The sequence below is a fragment of the Alexandromys fortis genome, unplaced genomic scaffold (genome assembly GCF_014885135.2).
Source record: "Alexandromys fortis isolate MF-2015 unplaced genomic scaffold, M_Fortis_MF-2015_v1.1 scaffold_23, whole genome shotgun sequence".
NCBI classification, from domain to species: domain Eukaryota; kingdom Metazoa; phylum Chordata; class Mammalia; order Rodentia; family Cricetidae; genus Alexandromys; species Alexandromys fortis.
Window position 1 is genome coordinate 16,103,325 of NW_026067907.1, and position 13,832 is coordinate 16,117,156.

Below are 13,832 nucleotides of genomic sequence, written 5' to 3' on the forward strand. Positions count from 1 at the left end.
TATTCCCTGGGAAAATAAGAATCAGATGGCAGATTTTCATGCCAAAACCCTGGCATATGGTAATAAGTGTTTGTGTGCAGATAAGAGGAGATGTTCTACAGTGTTTTGAGGGAGACATTTACGTGGTAGTGGGGACTAGGCTTTGTAGAACTTAATTGTGGTAGCCAACCTGGGTTATGAATATGACTTCATCTCTAAACCACAGGTGACCCTAGGATACCACCAATCCAACTGACTCTCCTTTTTTTACTTAAAAGAAATATTTTTATGGATATAGCAGTTTTACCTGAATGGTTCAGAAGAGGGTATCAAATCCAGTGAGATCAGAATTACAGAAAGTTGTGTTACACCATTTGGGTGTTGGATATTAAACCCAGGTCCTCTGGAAGGGTAGCCTATGTTCTTAACTGCTGAGCCACCGCTCCAGCTGCCACCATCAGCTGACTTTCAATGTCAGGCTCTTGAGATGTAATTTCTACACAGTGACAATCTCCCTTTCTGGTTTGCGGTTCTGAGTCCTGATGAATGTACATTATCCATCTTGGACCCCGTGTATGCAGCTTGTCTTCCCACACCCACCCAAGCTGGTGATCATGGATTTGAGCTCATACCTGAGGTTTTACCTTTTCCAGGATTCCATATGTGTAGACCTTAGGTTCTATAAACAAAATGGCCTAATAAATGGTACATGGTGAAATGTATTAATTAAAATTTCTGATGAAGCAGCATTATAGGACTTCTTAGCAGCTGCTTTCTTAAGCTTATCCTTCAAAAACTATCCTGTGCTTCTTCTGAGCAGACTTAACAAGTCCAAATAGTGTACACAGTTATCTTTGGGCATTTACTTCTGTTCCTAAGAACTTAATTCCTAATCTGTAAAATGGAGTGAGACCATGTATTTTTGGAAATGAGGAAGGAAACAGAAAACTAGAGCAGATGGCAATAACAGCATGCATTATCCTATGAGTTAGAGCACATAAATGCTGTGGAGTTTATGTTTAAACTTCTCTGGTTGACAGCTGAGGACTGGCCTTCAGTCACCTCGAGCAGACGACTTAAATCTTTGTGCCTCAAATTTTATTGTATGAATTTGGGAGGAAGTGTATATATGTCTCTTACAGGATTACGATCATTAGATCCAATGAAACATACTCAATATGATATCCTCTCCTCTGAACAACCCAAAGTTCTTGTAAATCAGAACAATGGAATATGTCAAATTTAAACTTCGTATTTTACCTGTGATCTTTAGGAATGGTCCGTAGTCATATTGTTGAATTGTGCCAGTCCACTTTTGTAATTTTCTAAATTAATTTTTTATTCACTTATTATTTGTTTAAATGATTTTTATTTCACATTTTTTAAAATTAATCTTTTAAAGTATATGTCAGTAGGTTTTAATATACTCTAAAACTTGCGCTCGCAAGTGACATGAAGAAGAAAATGGCAACAATGAGGAGGGAGGTTTAAGTTGGGAGATGAAAGGGTGGAGCAGTGGAGGTGGTGAGGGAGAGATAATTAATGCTTAAGGACATTTGAAAACTTCTTATGAAACCAGCTATGTTATGAACTTCCTAGATATATTTCCATATAATAGACTTTAATTGGAGTTACCCTACGTGAAGGATTATGCACTTCCCAGAAGCCAGTGGATCTAATACAATATCCCACCCAGAGGCTCTAATGTATTATCTGACAGTAGCTTTGAATTGTATGTACCAGTGATGGATAATGTTGCCCATCTTTCCCCAGGTGCTTATTGGTTGTTTGTATATATTCTCTGGGGAAACATTAATATAAATTCTTTGTTACCTTTAAAAAAAATCATGAACATATAAAGAGATATGTAGCAAGAAGGTAGTATAAGGACCAAAGAACTTGCACCAAATGGGTTGACAGTGATGAGAAAGCAATGTGTGTGTGTGTGTGTGTGTGTGTGTGTGTGTGTGTGTGTGTGATGTTTCTGTGTATGCAATCAACAAAGAACAACTTTAATGGAACGGAAGCTGTATGTGTATATACGAATAGAGTAAGAACTGAGGTGATGTCAATTACTTCACCAGCAGCAGTGTTAGCATGAGCACAGAATTAGATATAAAACAATGAAGAGACATTCTACTAAATTTCTCCACAATGACAGTATTTAATAGACATAATGAAAATGAGCTGGAAGCATTTATTTTCTAGAAATTCAAGGTTTCTTATGCATGTTTTATGCCCTGTAAACAGACTGTTGAGCTGACGCAGCAGTTACAATGCCTTTCTTATCTTTTAGATGTCCTGAGAACCATAATGAGGACACACATCAGGTGTCTCAGAAGACTAAGATTGTTTTGTTCTCTGTAAACACTACGTTCATATTTACAGATCACATACAGAGTCACACACATCAATAAAATTGAAAAAAATTATTTGCATTATCCAATAATACAATTTTTTCTTTATAAATCTGCATATTTTCCATTAGCTGCATATTTTCCAATAGTCTAAAAGCAATTGTGGTATTTTTAAATGTTTGCCTGTAATTTAAGAGTCACAAATAGAAAAAGAAAACCACAAAAGAAAAAGTCACTCTGAAATGCCTTGTATCTTCAGTTTGTAGCAAAACCTTGTTTCATCTATTAATCTCTCTGCCAATATCTACCAGAGAATTCTGCACACTGACAATACAATGTTCATTAGGAATATATCTTAGAGTTTACAACTTTTCTGAGAGCACCTTTCACGTCCTTGTTTCGCAGGCTGTAGATCAAGGGATTCAGCATAGGAATCACTACAGTGTAGAACACTGTGGCCACTTTGTTGGCATCCCCACTGTTTTCTGAAGTGGACGGACAATAGATGGAAAGAATTGTTCCATGGAAGATGGTGATGGCTGTGAGATGGGAGGCACAGGTAGAGAAGGCTTTACGTCTCCCCTCTGCAGAGCGCATTCTTAGGATGGTGATGAGAATAAACAAGTAGGAGGTGAAGATAATCACAATACTAAAGCTCTCATTGAAGGTGGCTACAACAAACAGCAGCACCTTATTAACAGTGACATCAGAGCAAGCCAGACTTAAGAGAGGAGGCAGATCACAGAAGAAGTGGTCGATGACATTTGAACTAAATGCCGGGATCTCAAGGGCTAAGCACAAGTGAATGAGAGAACACACTGATGCACAGAGGTAGCAGCCAGACACCAGTACCATGCGGAGTTTTGGGGACATGATGACCATGTAGAGTAGTGGATTACAAATGGCCACAAAGCGGTCATAGGCCATCACAGCCAGCAAGAAGACTTCGGTGACTACACACGTGCAAAACAGATAGAACTGGACCATACATGCTTGGAACGATATGGCTTTGTCCTTATTGAAGATGTTAGCCAGCATTTTAGGCACAATGATGGAGGAGTAGCAGAAATCCACAAAGGACAGATGGCTGAGGAAGAAGTACATGGGGGTGTGCAGTTGAGAGCTGACCTGAATCAAGGCAGTCATGCCCAGGTTGGCCAAGACAGTGACACCATAAATGAGAAGAAACACCAGAGACAGGACAGCACTCAACTCAGGGACATCTGAAAATCCCTGGAGAATGAATTGTGCCACAGAGGTGCAGTTTCCCTCAACCATGTGTTACATTTAAAATTGGGTGGAGACAAGAACTATATTATTCTTTATGTGTGCTTTAAAATGTAGTTTAACCTCTCTCCTAGAAACAGATTCTGGATGCGGAGTTGTAGTAAATATCTGTAAAGATATAAGAAAATGTTTATCTGTATTTTGCCTTGACTAAGGCCTTGATAATAGAAGTTCTTAAAGTCAAGAGTTTAATTCAGCAATCAAAGCAAAATTAGAAGCTGTGCATTATACTTGATTATCTTATTAACTTTTTTTTCAAATTGTAGTTATGACCTTAAATTAAAAAGAAATATTAATTATTACTTGTTAGTTCACATGTTTTTCTCAAAAATTCAGTTTCCATTCACCCTGAATTCTCATCAGCCAATCTTTTAGACACCAGGACCCTGGGAAATGAGGTCTACGTTTGGAGCTAGCCTCCACTTTCTCCAGAAAAATTTAAATAACTGATGTCATGAGTTATTGGCTTTCCTAAACTGTTTTAAAATAAAAGAACAGGCTTAGTTTCTAAGTTATCAGTTGTCTTTGTGAACTAATTACTCTGATTTGGTTAATTTTAGGATTTATTTCAATCCGTAGTTCATGGAATAAATATTCTTGTGTGCCAACTTCCTTTTTATATTCATGACACTTCAGCTTTTTAATTAAATACCTTTTAAAAACAAATATGTTGCATCAAATATTTTGAGAAAACTAATTAAAGATGTAGAGCATGTCCATAAGACAATTGGTAGCTGATAAATGTAAGTTATTTGAGCTATTATAATTTATAAATCAAGATGAATTGAGGATGATTAGAAAAATTTGTTAGATATGAAAAAACATATCACTTAATTTGATAAACTAGTTTAATAAAATTGCACAGAGTAGGAGAGAATGGAAAAAAGTTAAAAACTTAATGGATATAGAATAAACACTGTACACATAAACTATATGATTTGGTTTTGCCTTTGAACATAAATAATTTTATTCATATTATGATTCGGTAAAGGATTTATAACATGATCAGATTCTAAAGAAAACTTGCAGGCTATAGCTGTGTAGAAAGTTGGGATTATTTAAGAACTTGAAGTTCAAATATGTAGAAAGTCCCTTCATGTGCACTTGCCCTGATCCTGATAGAAATATCCTTGAGGTACCAATAACACATTTGTGGAGGAAAGAATATAGAGAACAACAGAAACAAGCTTTTTTCAATTTATCATCTGATTTATAAAACATGAAGGTATATTCATTAACATGTCTAATTGTGAACACATGCCATTGTTCTGCTTTGGCGGGGATTCATTCCTCAAGGAAACATAATTTTAAAAATGCTTTGCCATTAAAAGGGCTAATGATGAAAGAATATCTTTCTGATTTCCTAAAAGCACTGCTTCTTTACTAGTAAGGAATGTGACACAAGAGGGTATCTCTCAGTGCCCATGGAGAGTTTCTGCTGTCACAGCAGGAAGGGAGTCTGGTAACGCCTAATGGAAAAGGCTACTGATTTCCTCATTTACTTTAGATTTCACTAGATACATTACACAAAGTATGATCTAGACAAAACTGTCCCTCGGCCTAGAACTAGAAAAAAATGCATAAAAGTGACATATCAAATATCTTTCCTAAAACTGAAATAAATCATCTCTTCTACTTCAGACATGGTTCTTATGTCTCCTCTCCTGCATGAACCGTGCTGAAGGTTATTTACTGCTACTCCCAGTGTTTGATTGACTGGGAGAAAATCACTATACAGCATCTACCATATGGAATGGGTGAGGTTCCCAAGAGTGAGAAATAAATTAAATGACAAAGAAACAAGAAGCCACTTTCATCCATTTTTTACATTGTTTCCCTCTCAGACCAGCAGCTGTCCTACGTCTTTAAGCAGAGCAAACAGCATTCTCTGTGATTTATTCTCTTACCAAGGATGGAGTATATCCTCCTACTTGCATTTTCATAGCATGGTATGTACTAATGAATGCTCTAGAATCAAGGTATAAAACTCAAAGTATCAAAAAGTTTAGAGTTCTGTTGTCCTCCTTTAACTCCAGTAATTTGGAGGCAGAGACCACCAAAACTTTGCAAGTTTCAGACCAGCCTGGTACATAAAGGGAGTTCCTTGACAACTGGGACTGTTACACAAAGAATCTCTGTCTCAGACAAAACAACAGCAACAAAACAAAAAAATCAAAACGTAAACCATTTTTATATGTTATAATGGTACAATTATACAGTGAGGAAGATAATTAACCTTTTAAATCTCATACACTATTATTTTAGTGTATTCCACCACAGAATGTGGCATTTATATAGATTCAGCCAACTAACCTGTCAAGCATACTTTACATGCCACCTTCTGCTCCTGGTGATATTCTGCTACTACAGAAAATGCTACACTTTTTATATGTGTGTATCTCCAAAGCACCAATCTCTGTGGAATATCATTGTGACAGCAAGGAAATCAGTCCCTCTTGAGATTCAATTATTAGTATAACGAGATATAAAATGGGGAAATTAACCAGTGTAGACCAGTGTATCATAAGTTAGCATAATTTAATTCAAGTTTCTTTCTTTTTTTGGGGGGGGCAGTGGTTTAGAGACAGGGTTTCTCTATAGCTTTTGAAGCCTGTCCTGTAGTCAGGTAGACCAGACTGGCTGCAAACGTGTAGAGATATGCCTGCCTTTTCCTCCTAAGTGCTGAGATTAAAGGCGTGCACCAAGCTACTTGATAAACAATGAAGGCTACTCCTGAGCATTACCTCTGTGTAATATGTGAATAGGTGACATAAGATATGTTTGCCATGTTTGACCAGTCCCCTACACATACAATAAAGGGTGACAAGTCACCAAAGAGTTTCCCCAAAGAGCAGAGAGATGTGATGAATACTGCCGAGTCCTTCTTACATAATAAACTTATATAAACTATTGTCATAATCCAAGTTTATAAAACTGAATGAGTTCAACATTTCAATGTCTCCTTTAGAGATAGGTGACTAAAACGTAAGCAGATGAAGCCTACCCTTAGCTAAAAATAATGTGATCTCTGTTAGAAGAAACTCTAAGTCTTTTTTATTATTATTTTAATTTTTTATTGAGCAATACTTGGTCATCTGTATTAGTCTTTTTAGTTTTTAGCACAGCTGCTGAAATGATACTGGGAGAGCAGACTTCACGTGCTTTCATGGAGTCCACAACACTGATACCTCTCTCTACTTACATTTGTTCTTTTCCTAAATATACAAAAGTGACTTCAAAAATGTGTGTTCAAAGTAGTCTGTGTGCATATAGATTCACCAAAATATCCCAAAGTTTTATGAGTGTAATGAGAATAAAGTAATTTTCAATTCTCCATAGTCTACATATAATTGCCTCAAACTAATATGAAAATTTCTTATGGAAGAAATTTTCAGTGTCCTTTTATATTCTGTATATTTATGATTTATCTTTTCTCTTATTTTTTAGGCACACAGAATTTCCTTTGTCTATTGTCATCTGTTTAAACCATTTGAATGAAAAATCAAGAGTAAAGGCTCAAAGCCTAACGCATGAGAATTACTTGAGGGTTTCCCATTAACCTTGGCTTTTTTTTTTCATCAAGACAATTCAAACCTGTGTCTTTCTTCTTTCTCTTTAGTACATTCATTTTATATAATATAATTTTACTTTATGCATATTTTTGTTTGTGAAGTAATATATTGAAATATGATATAACATAGTTGATGGAAATATAGTTCCCTCCCATTTGTTTTTAGTTAACATTACAGATAATGTCACACTATAGTGTACTTCTTGAAGGACAGAGTTCCACAATAGCAAAATGGAAAGGGCATGTATGTAGGGTAGCCCTGGGAGTTATGATATACAGCATCCTAGCAGATGCCTCACATAAGAGGGTTTTGGAATCCTTATGACATTATATCTAAAGATATAAAGAATATTATAGGACTTGATTTATTCTTTTTTTATTGATTTTTATTGTGCTCTACATTTTTCTCTACTCCACTCCCTGCCTCTCCCCTCCCTTCTTAAACCCTCCACCAAGGTCCCCATGCACCCAACTGACTCAGAAAAAAATTGTCTTTTTCTACTTCCCATGTAGATTAGAACTATGTAAGTTTCTCTTAGTGCCCTCATTTTTGTCTAAGTTCTCTGGGATTGTGGATTGCTTATTCTTTTAAAAATACTTGGTATCTCTTTTTTTTGGAGAAAATTACACAATCATATTTTAAACTAATTTTTACTGATTTAGTCAAAATGCTTCAAGTGGTTTGTACATTTTTAACAATGTATTTCTTAAAAAAAAAATAACTTTTCTCCGGGATTGTGATTTGTAGGCTGGATTTCTTTGCTTTATGTTTAAAACTATCTATGAGTAAGTAGATGTGATAATTGTCTTTCTGTGTCTGAGTATAAGGCAACAATGCAGACACTAAGAGAAGCTTAAATAGATCTAATCAACATGGGAAGCAGAAAGCAGAAAAAGACAAATTAACCTGAGTAAATTGGGAGTAAGAAGACCTTGGGGAATGGTTGAAGCGGGGAGGGCAGAGGCAGAGAGGGAACAGAGAAAAATGTAGCACTCAATAAATATCAATAAAAATAAAATAAAACCACAACTTTTCTCATTTTCCATACCAATTCAATTCCCATTCCCTCCCCTCCTCCCATTTCTTCTACCTTTCCCCCCCTCACCCCCATCCACTCTTCAGAGAGGGCAGCAATCAGTACTCAAATGCATCATATAAATCCACCTCTTTATTGTATTTTTGCTATGGGTTTTCTTTCTGATAGTTTTATTTTATAGTGTAGCAATGGATTTATTTAATAATGGAGATTAAAAAATTTAGACCTGCTCTTTCCACTTCTTTATGGTTTCTCCATTATTAATCCCTTATGTTTGTTAATGCATAAATTGGGCAAAAGTCTTAAACCCATTTTGATGCCTTCTTAATTATATTCTGTTGTATATTCTTCTATTTATTTAGTCCTTTTTCACTCTTGAATTTATTCTAATATTCTACACTAAATTTCTTCTCATGTCCTCACTGTGTCTTATCTATATCAATTTCATAAACTATTTTTATATTTTATTTAATGTCTATTGATGAGCATACAAAGTAGTTGGCTTTGTTATATAATTACAAATATATTTTCTCTATTTATTTCTTTCCTTTAACCTTTTGTGTCCTATTATATAAACACACTTGTTCCTTTCTTCTCAGCAATGCCCATCTTTCACTTTTATGTAGTATGTATTCCATTATCTCATTTGAAGCTAACCCTACCTAATTAATACTACTTAACTTGCTGGATTATTTGTCTGGCTGTAGAGAGAGTGAAGACATTATTTGATAAATATCCTATTCTTACTATAAACTTGTAATGTAGAGAAGGCTACCCTCAAACATGTTCTGATTGCCCAGATAGTCTCAAAGCAAATAAAAACAGAAATTTACAAATATCAGTATGAAAATGACACTGTAAAGATTATTATAAAGCAGAAAGACACCTTGATATATTGTTTTTGTATAAAGTATGATCATCTTTAACACAAGTATGCTAGAAAATAAGCCCGCATTGTTTCATATTCTGGAAAAAGTGAGTATACATGTATTCATCTAAGAGAGAGCACTGAGGACTGACAAAATAAAACTATTCAACTCAAGTTTAGTGAATTTATTGACATTACTAAGAGGACCATGGTTGAATAGTGGGATGGGGGTATTCATCATGAGGATCACCAGTGTGTAAGCTACAGAAACCATTTTGATTGTGCTCCTGGAGTTTTTAGGGTTTGGCACACAAACAAAATAGAATAAAATGGTATTATGGAAGATGGTAATCTAGGCATTTGATTTCTACATAAATTGAAGAAAATTTTGTCAGTCAGGCAGTCACCATGATTTTCCCACTCCAGACAGATGCAGGTTAAGATCTTCCCTGGTAAGACACCTCATGGGCTACGTAGATTATTAGAAATGGGTTAGATCAATATGTAAGAGCTAACCAATAAGAGGCTGGAACTAATGGGCCAAGCAGTGTTTAAAAGAATACAGTTTCTGTGTAATTATTTCGGGTATAAAGCTAGCCATGTGGGCAGCCGGATGCCAGGAATGTAGCCCGCTGCTCCGAACTACAACAGAGTGGCACCCAACATGATGGACTAAATCCACTTAAAAACCTGAGAGGGCTTTTTTAAAAGGGAGAGGGAGAGTTTAACACAGCTCTTTGCTGTTTGCTAGGACATGCCATAGAAAGATTTCCTGATTCAGCAACAGTAGTAGAAAAAAAGCTGTGTCATTTTAAAGCGCAGCTTTCTGAGGCTGTGCCACCAGTGCAAACTCTGGCTTTAAAGCATTTCAATGGCTTTTATAGGACTGGATAGGAAGGAGAGTGCTCTGAGACTGTTCTGATGGCTCAGCGCTCCCTGCCTGCACCTGGGCAGAAGGCAGAATCAGGCTTAGGCAGGTGGAAGAGCGTGGTGGATTCCTGCAGCCGTACAGAGACGTGTTTTCAGACTGTGCAGTGCTCTGCGTGTCAGATTTGGCTGTAACTTGGATGAGAGTTTCTGTGCTGCACACTCAGTCTCAGAATTAAACTGCTAACTGTGGCTCCAATGTGGACTTGCTGTGTGCCTGGAACTGTGCGTAGCTCAGGGGCACCAAATGGATCTGAGGCAGGAGCAGCTGCTCCATGCTGAACTGTGCTGACCTCAGGCAGGAACGATCATAATTACCATAACGACGGTGCAGTTAAGTTTTAGACTGGCAGTAAACAGGCAGTACCATATTACCCCTACATGGTGCAACTTAAGTTTCTAAGAAGTGCTTAACATTTTAAGAAATGCTCCTGGATAGTAAAAAAAATTACAGATTCACAACAGGACAGATTCAGACATAGGCTTGGGAGAGAGAAAAAAATATAGAGAGAATAAATTAATGCCTTTAAAAAAGGGGGGTAAAGTCTTTAAAGAGACAGAGTACAGATAGTTATAGATTAAAAGAAATAAAGAAAAATAAGCCACGTAAAAATGGAAAATTCACAGAGAGTCTGGATTATATACATTGTGTTTTCTTTAAAATTTTTGACTGTAAAGGAGCTAAGTACAGAGAGACATTTCATTATATGGGCTGCCAAGCAGAACCAGAATGGATTTCATAAGGGAATTATGAATTCAGAATTTGGATCTAAGGATATGATGCTTTGGAAAAGAGTTTCTTCTTTTGTTTTCACAGAGGATGAGACCTTGTGGATTGCTTCTATCCCAATATGGTATGATAGACCATGCCCTCCTGAAAGATTGCTGTGAACACCCTCAAAAATTACTTTGCTCAACTGCAGACTGAGATAAACCTGACACACAGGTTACACCCTAAACGATCTGATTAATAGTGCCCCCATTCAGCAGGAAGCAGTTTGGAGAGAAAAACCTGTGCCCATATTTCCAAATATTATTTATAAATGTTCTTTTACATTTAAAGGGGGATATGATATAGATATGAATAATTTGCATTGGTATGGATTTTAAGGTCAGTTTTGTTATATTATATGCATATTTCTCATCTTGATTAAGGTATTGTGATTGTGTATTTCATTTAACAATGTAATGTATAATTAGGAAAAATAGGTTGTTAATGGATAATCATCGATAATAGTAAAGCTTGTAGTCATGTTAGTTAGATTATCTAGATATATAGAGATATAGTTCAGTAAGATAAGCATTCTTCATATCTTTCAAAGACTAAAGAATATGGCATTTAATGTTTTAATAACTTATGGTTTTTCATGACAATGAGACACATCTGCTCCTGGCAGCACCAATCTACTTTAAGTGGAAGATGGGCATCAAAGAGGATCCTTATGGAGCTTGATAGCCATTTGGGCAAGAAACTGCTCTTGCCTGGATTGTTACATAAGCTGGACACAAATAACCCACAGAGAAAGGACTGCTAAACTTGCCTAAAGGTGAGATAGTCATTCAGGGTTCCTGACCCATGAAAGAGTCTGTGAGACATTCTGCAGGACACAGCAGAAAATGACTAAACTGTCTTTGGAATTTTCCTGCTTCATGGAAATGTCTGCTGGAAACTATGGGCCTGTAGGCCGAAGGTGGATGCCCCAATGGTACAGAGGAACTTTGGGTGACTGTCCAGGCAGCGAGATGTCTCTGTCATTTCTAGAGTTTGAGAGTTTGCTTATTTCTTATTTGCTTAGGTAATATTGTATCTTTCTGGACTGTTTGATATGGAGTTGAAGAATAGATAGATAGTTATAGTTTTCCTTAGTTATGATAAAAGATAAAATAGATATAAATATTGTAATTGTAATTCTTGCTTGATAACTGTTTTGTTATATGTAATTTTACTATGTTAAAGTTAAAGCCTTTCTTTTTTGTTTAAACAGAAAAAGGGGAAATGATGAAGGTGGGTCATCTGTCTATCTGTTGCTTTCATTGGTTAACTAATAAAGAAAACTGATTGGCCTGATAGGACAGAAAATTAGGTAGGCAAAGTAGACAGACAGAATGCTGGGAGAAAGAAGCCGAGTCAGGCAGTCACCATGATTTTCCCACTCCAGACAGACGCAGGTTAAGATCTTCCCTGGTAAGCCACCTCGTGGGCTACATAGATTATTAGAAATGGGTTAGATCAATATGTAAAAGCTAACCAATAAGAGGCTGGAACTAATGGGCCAAGCAGTATTTAAAAGAATACAGTTTCTGTGTAATTATTTCAGGTATAAAGCTAGCCATGCGGGCAGCTGGATGCCAGGAATGTAGCCCATGGCTCCGAACTACAACAGTATTGTAGTTCCTCAAAAAGATGGGAATCAACCAATGTCAAGATCCAGCTATACCATTCTTTAGCATATACCCAAATGATGCTTTCTCCTACCACAAGGACACTTGGACAACCATGTTTATTGCTTCTCTATTTATAATAGCCAGAAATTGGAAATGATGTAGGTATCCATCAACAGAAGAATGGATAAATAAAAAGTTGTATAATTAAGCAATGAAATATTAGCCAATTGCCTAAAAAAATGGCATCATGAAATTTATTGGCAAATCAACAGAACTTGTAAAAAACCACTCTTAGTGAGGAAACTGAGATTCAGAAAGATAAATATGGTATATATTCATTTACATCTGAATATTAGCTATGAAAGAAATGATAATCAAGATATGACCCAAAGACTCAGAGAAGACAGGCATAGACGAAGGGACTAGGGTGGATACATGAATCTCCCTGGCAGGGGACAATTAGGGTTGGGATGGAGTGGATATGGGGTGGGGAGGTTCAGAAAACATGGCTCAAGTGGGAAGGGGTATGAGGAAAGAAACAATATTTAATAAAAGGGAAAGAAGAAAATATAAACTTTAAAAAAGTGTAATAGGGAAAATAGAAGTAGTATTACATGTATGAAATTCTGAAATAACTAATAAAATGCTATGTAATATTGATTTTTACTATTGTATAAGTTATATATTTATTTTAATATCTCTCTCTTTATCTTTATTCTTTCTGTTCTTCTTTGGAAAGGGTTGAGAAATACATTCTTTATAAAGCATCTTTTTTCTTTAAAAGGTAGTTTTGTCCTTATCTTGATTATTTGCAATCTGATGTTTCTTTCCATTTATTCTGTTTTTCTTGTATTTTAGTCCCTCAATTCATATCATTAAATAATTTATAATGAACATATTTTATGTAGATATGTATTTGGCAATCTTTTTTGTTGCAGATTTTTCTGTGTGTGTCTCATATGTTAGTATATTTTAGTTTTATATCCATAGATTTTTCCTTGAATCTTTGATTAATTTTATAGTTGAAAAGGTCATCCATAATATTTTGTTCATCTTCAAATAGCTATAAAATTTCTGATAAATATTTTAGTAGTTTCTTTTTATGCTCTTGTGGCAATAAAAATCTATGCTATGATTTGAATATCAATTTGGGATTTAGATGTAATTTATGGTTGTCATATTGTTTGTCTAAAGCAATGTTCAATGTACCTGTGAGAATAAGATACAGTCCCCTATTGTCAGGTGATGTCTATGAACGTCTGTAAACATAGTTTAGGTTGTAGTAGTCTTCATCTCAGAAAGAATTATTCATAAACTCTTAATACAAATGACAAATAATATAGACATCACTGAAAATATGTGTAAAACTCTAGAAATAAGGAATTCAGAAAGTCCATACAATTTAAAAAATTCTGGTGATA

The 13,832-nt window shown here is 35.7% G+C and overlaps 1 protein-coding gene across 1 annotated transcript; it reads right to left on the reverse strand.

Annotated features, from left to right (window-relative positions):
* Positions 1-2,678: 2,678 nt before the first annotated feature.
* LOC126497733 (olfactory receptor 5L1-like) lies at positions 2,679-3,614 on the reverse strand. Its single transcript, XM_050135910.1, has one exon. It carries the CDS (start codon positions 3,612-3,614, stop codon positions 2,679-2,681), a length of 936 nt encoding a protein of 311 aa, XP_049991867.1.
* Positions 3,615-13,832: the final 10,218 nt, after the last annotated feature.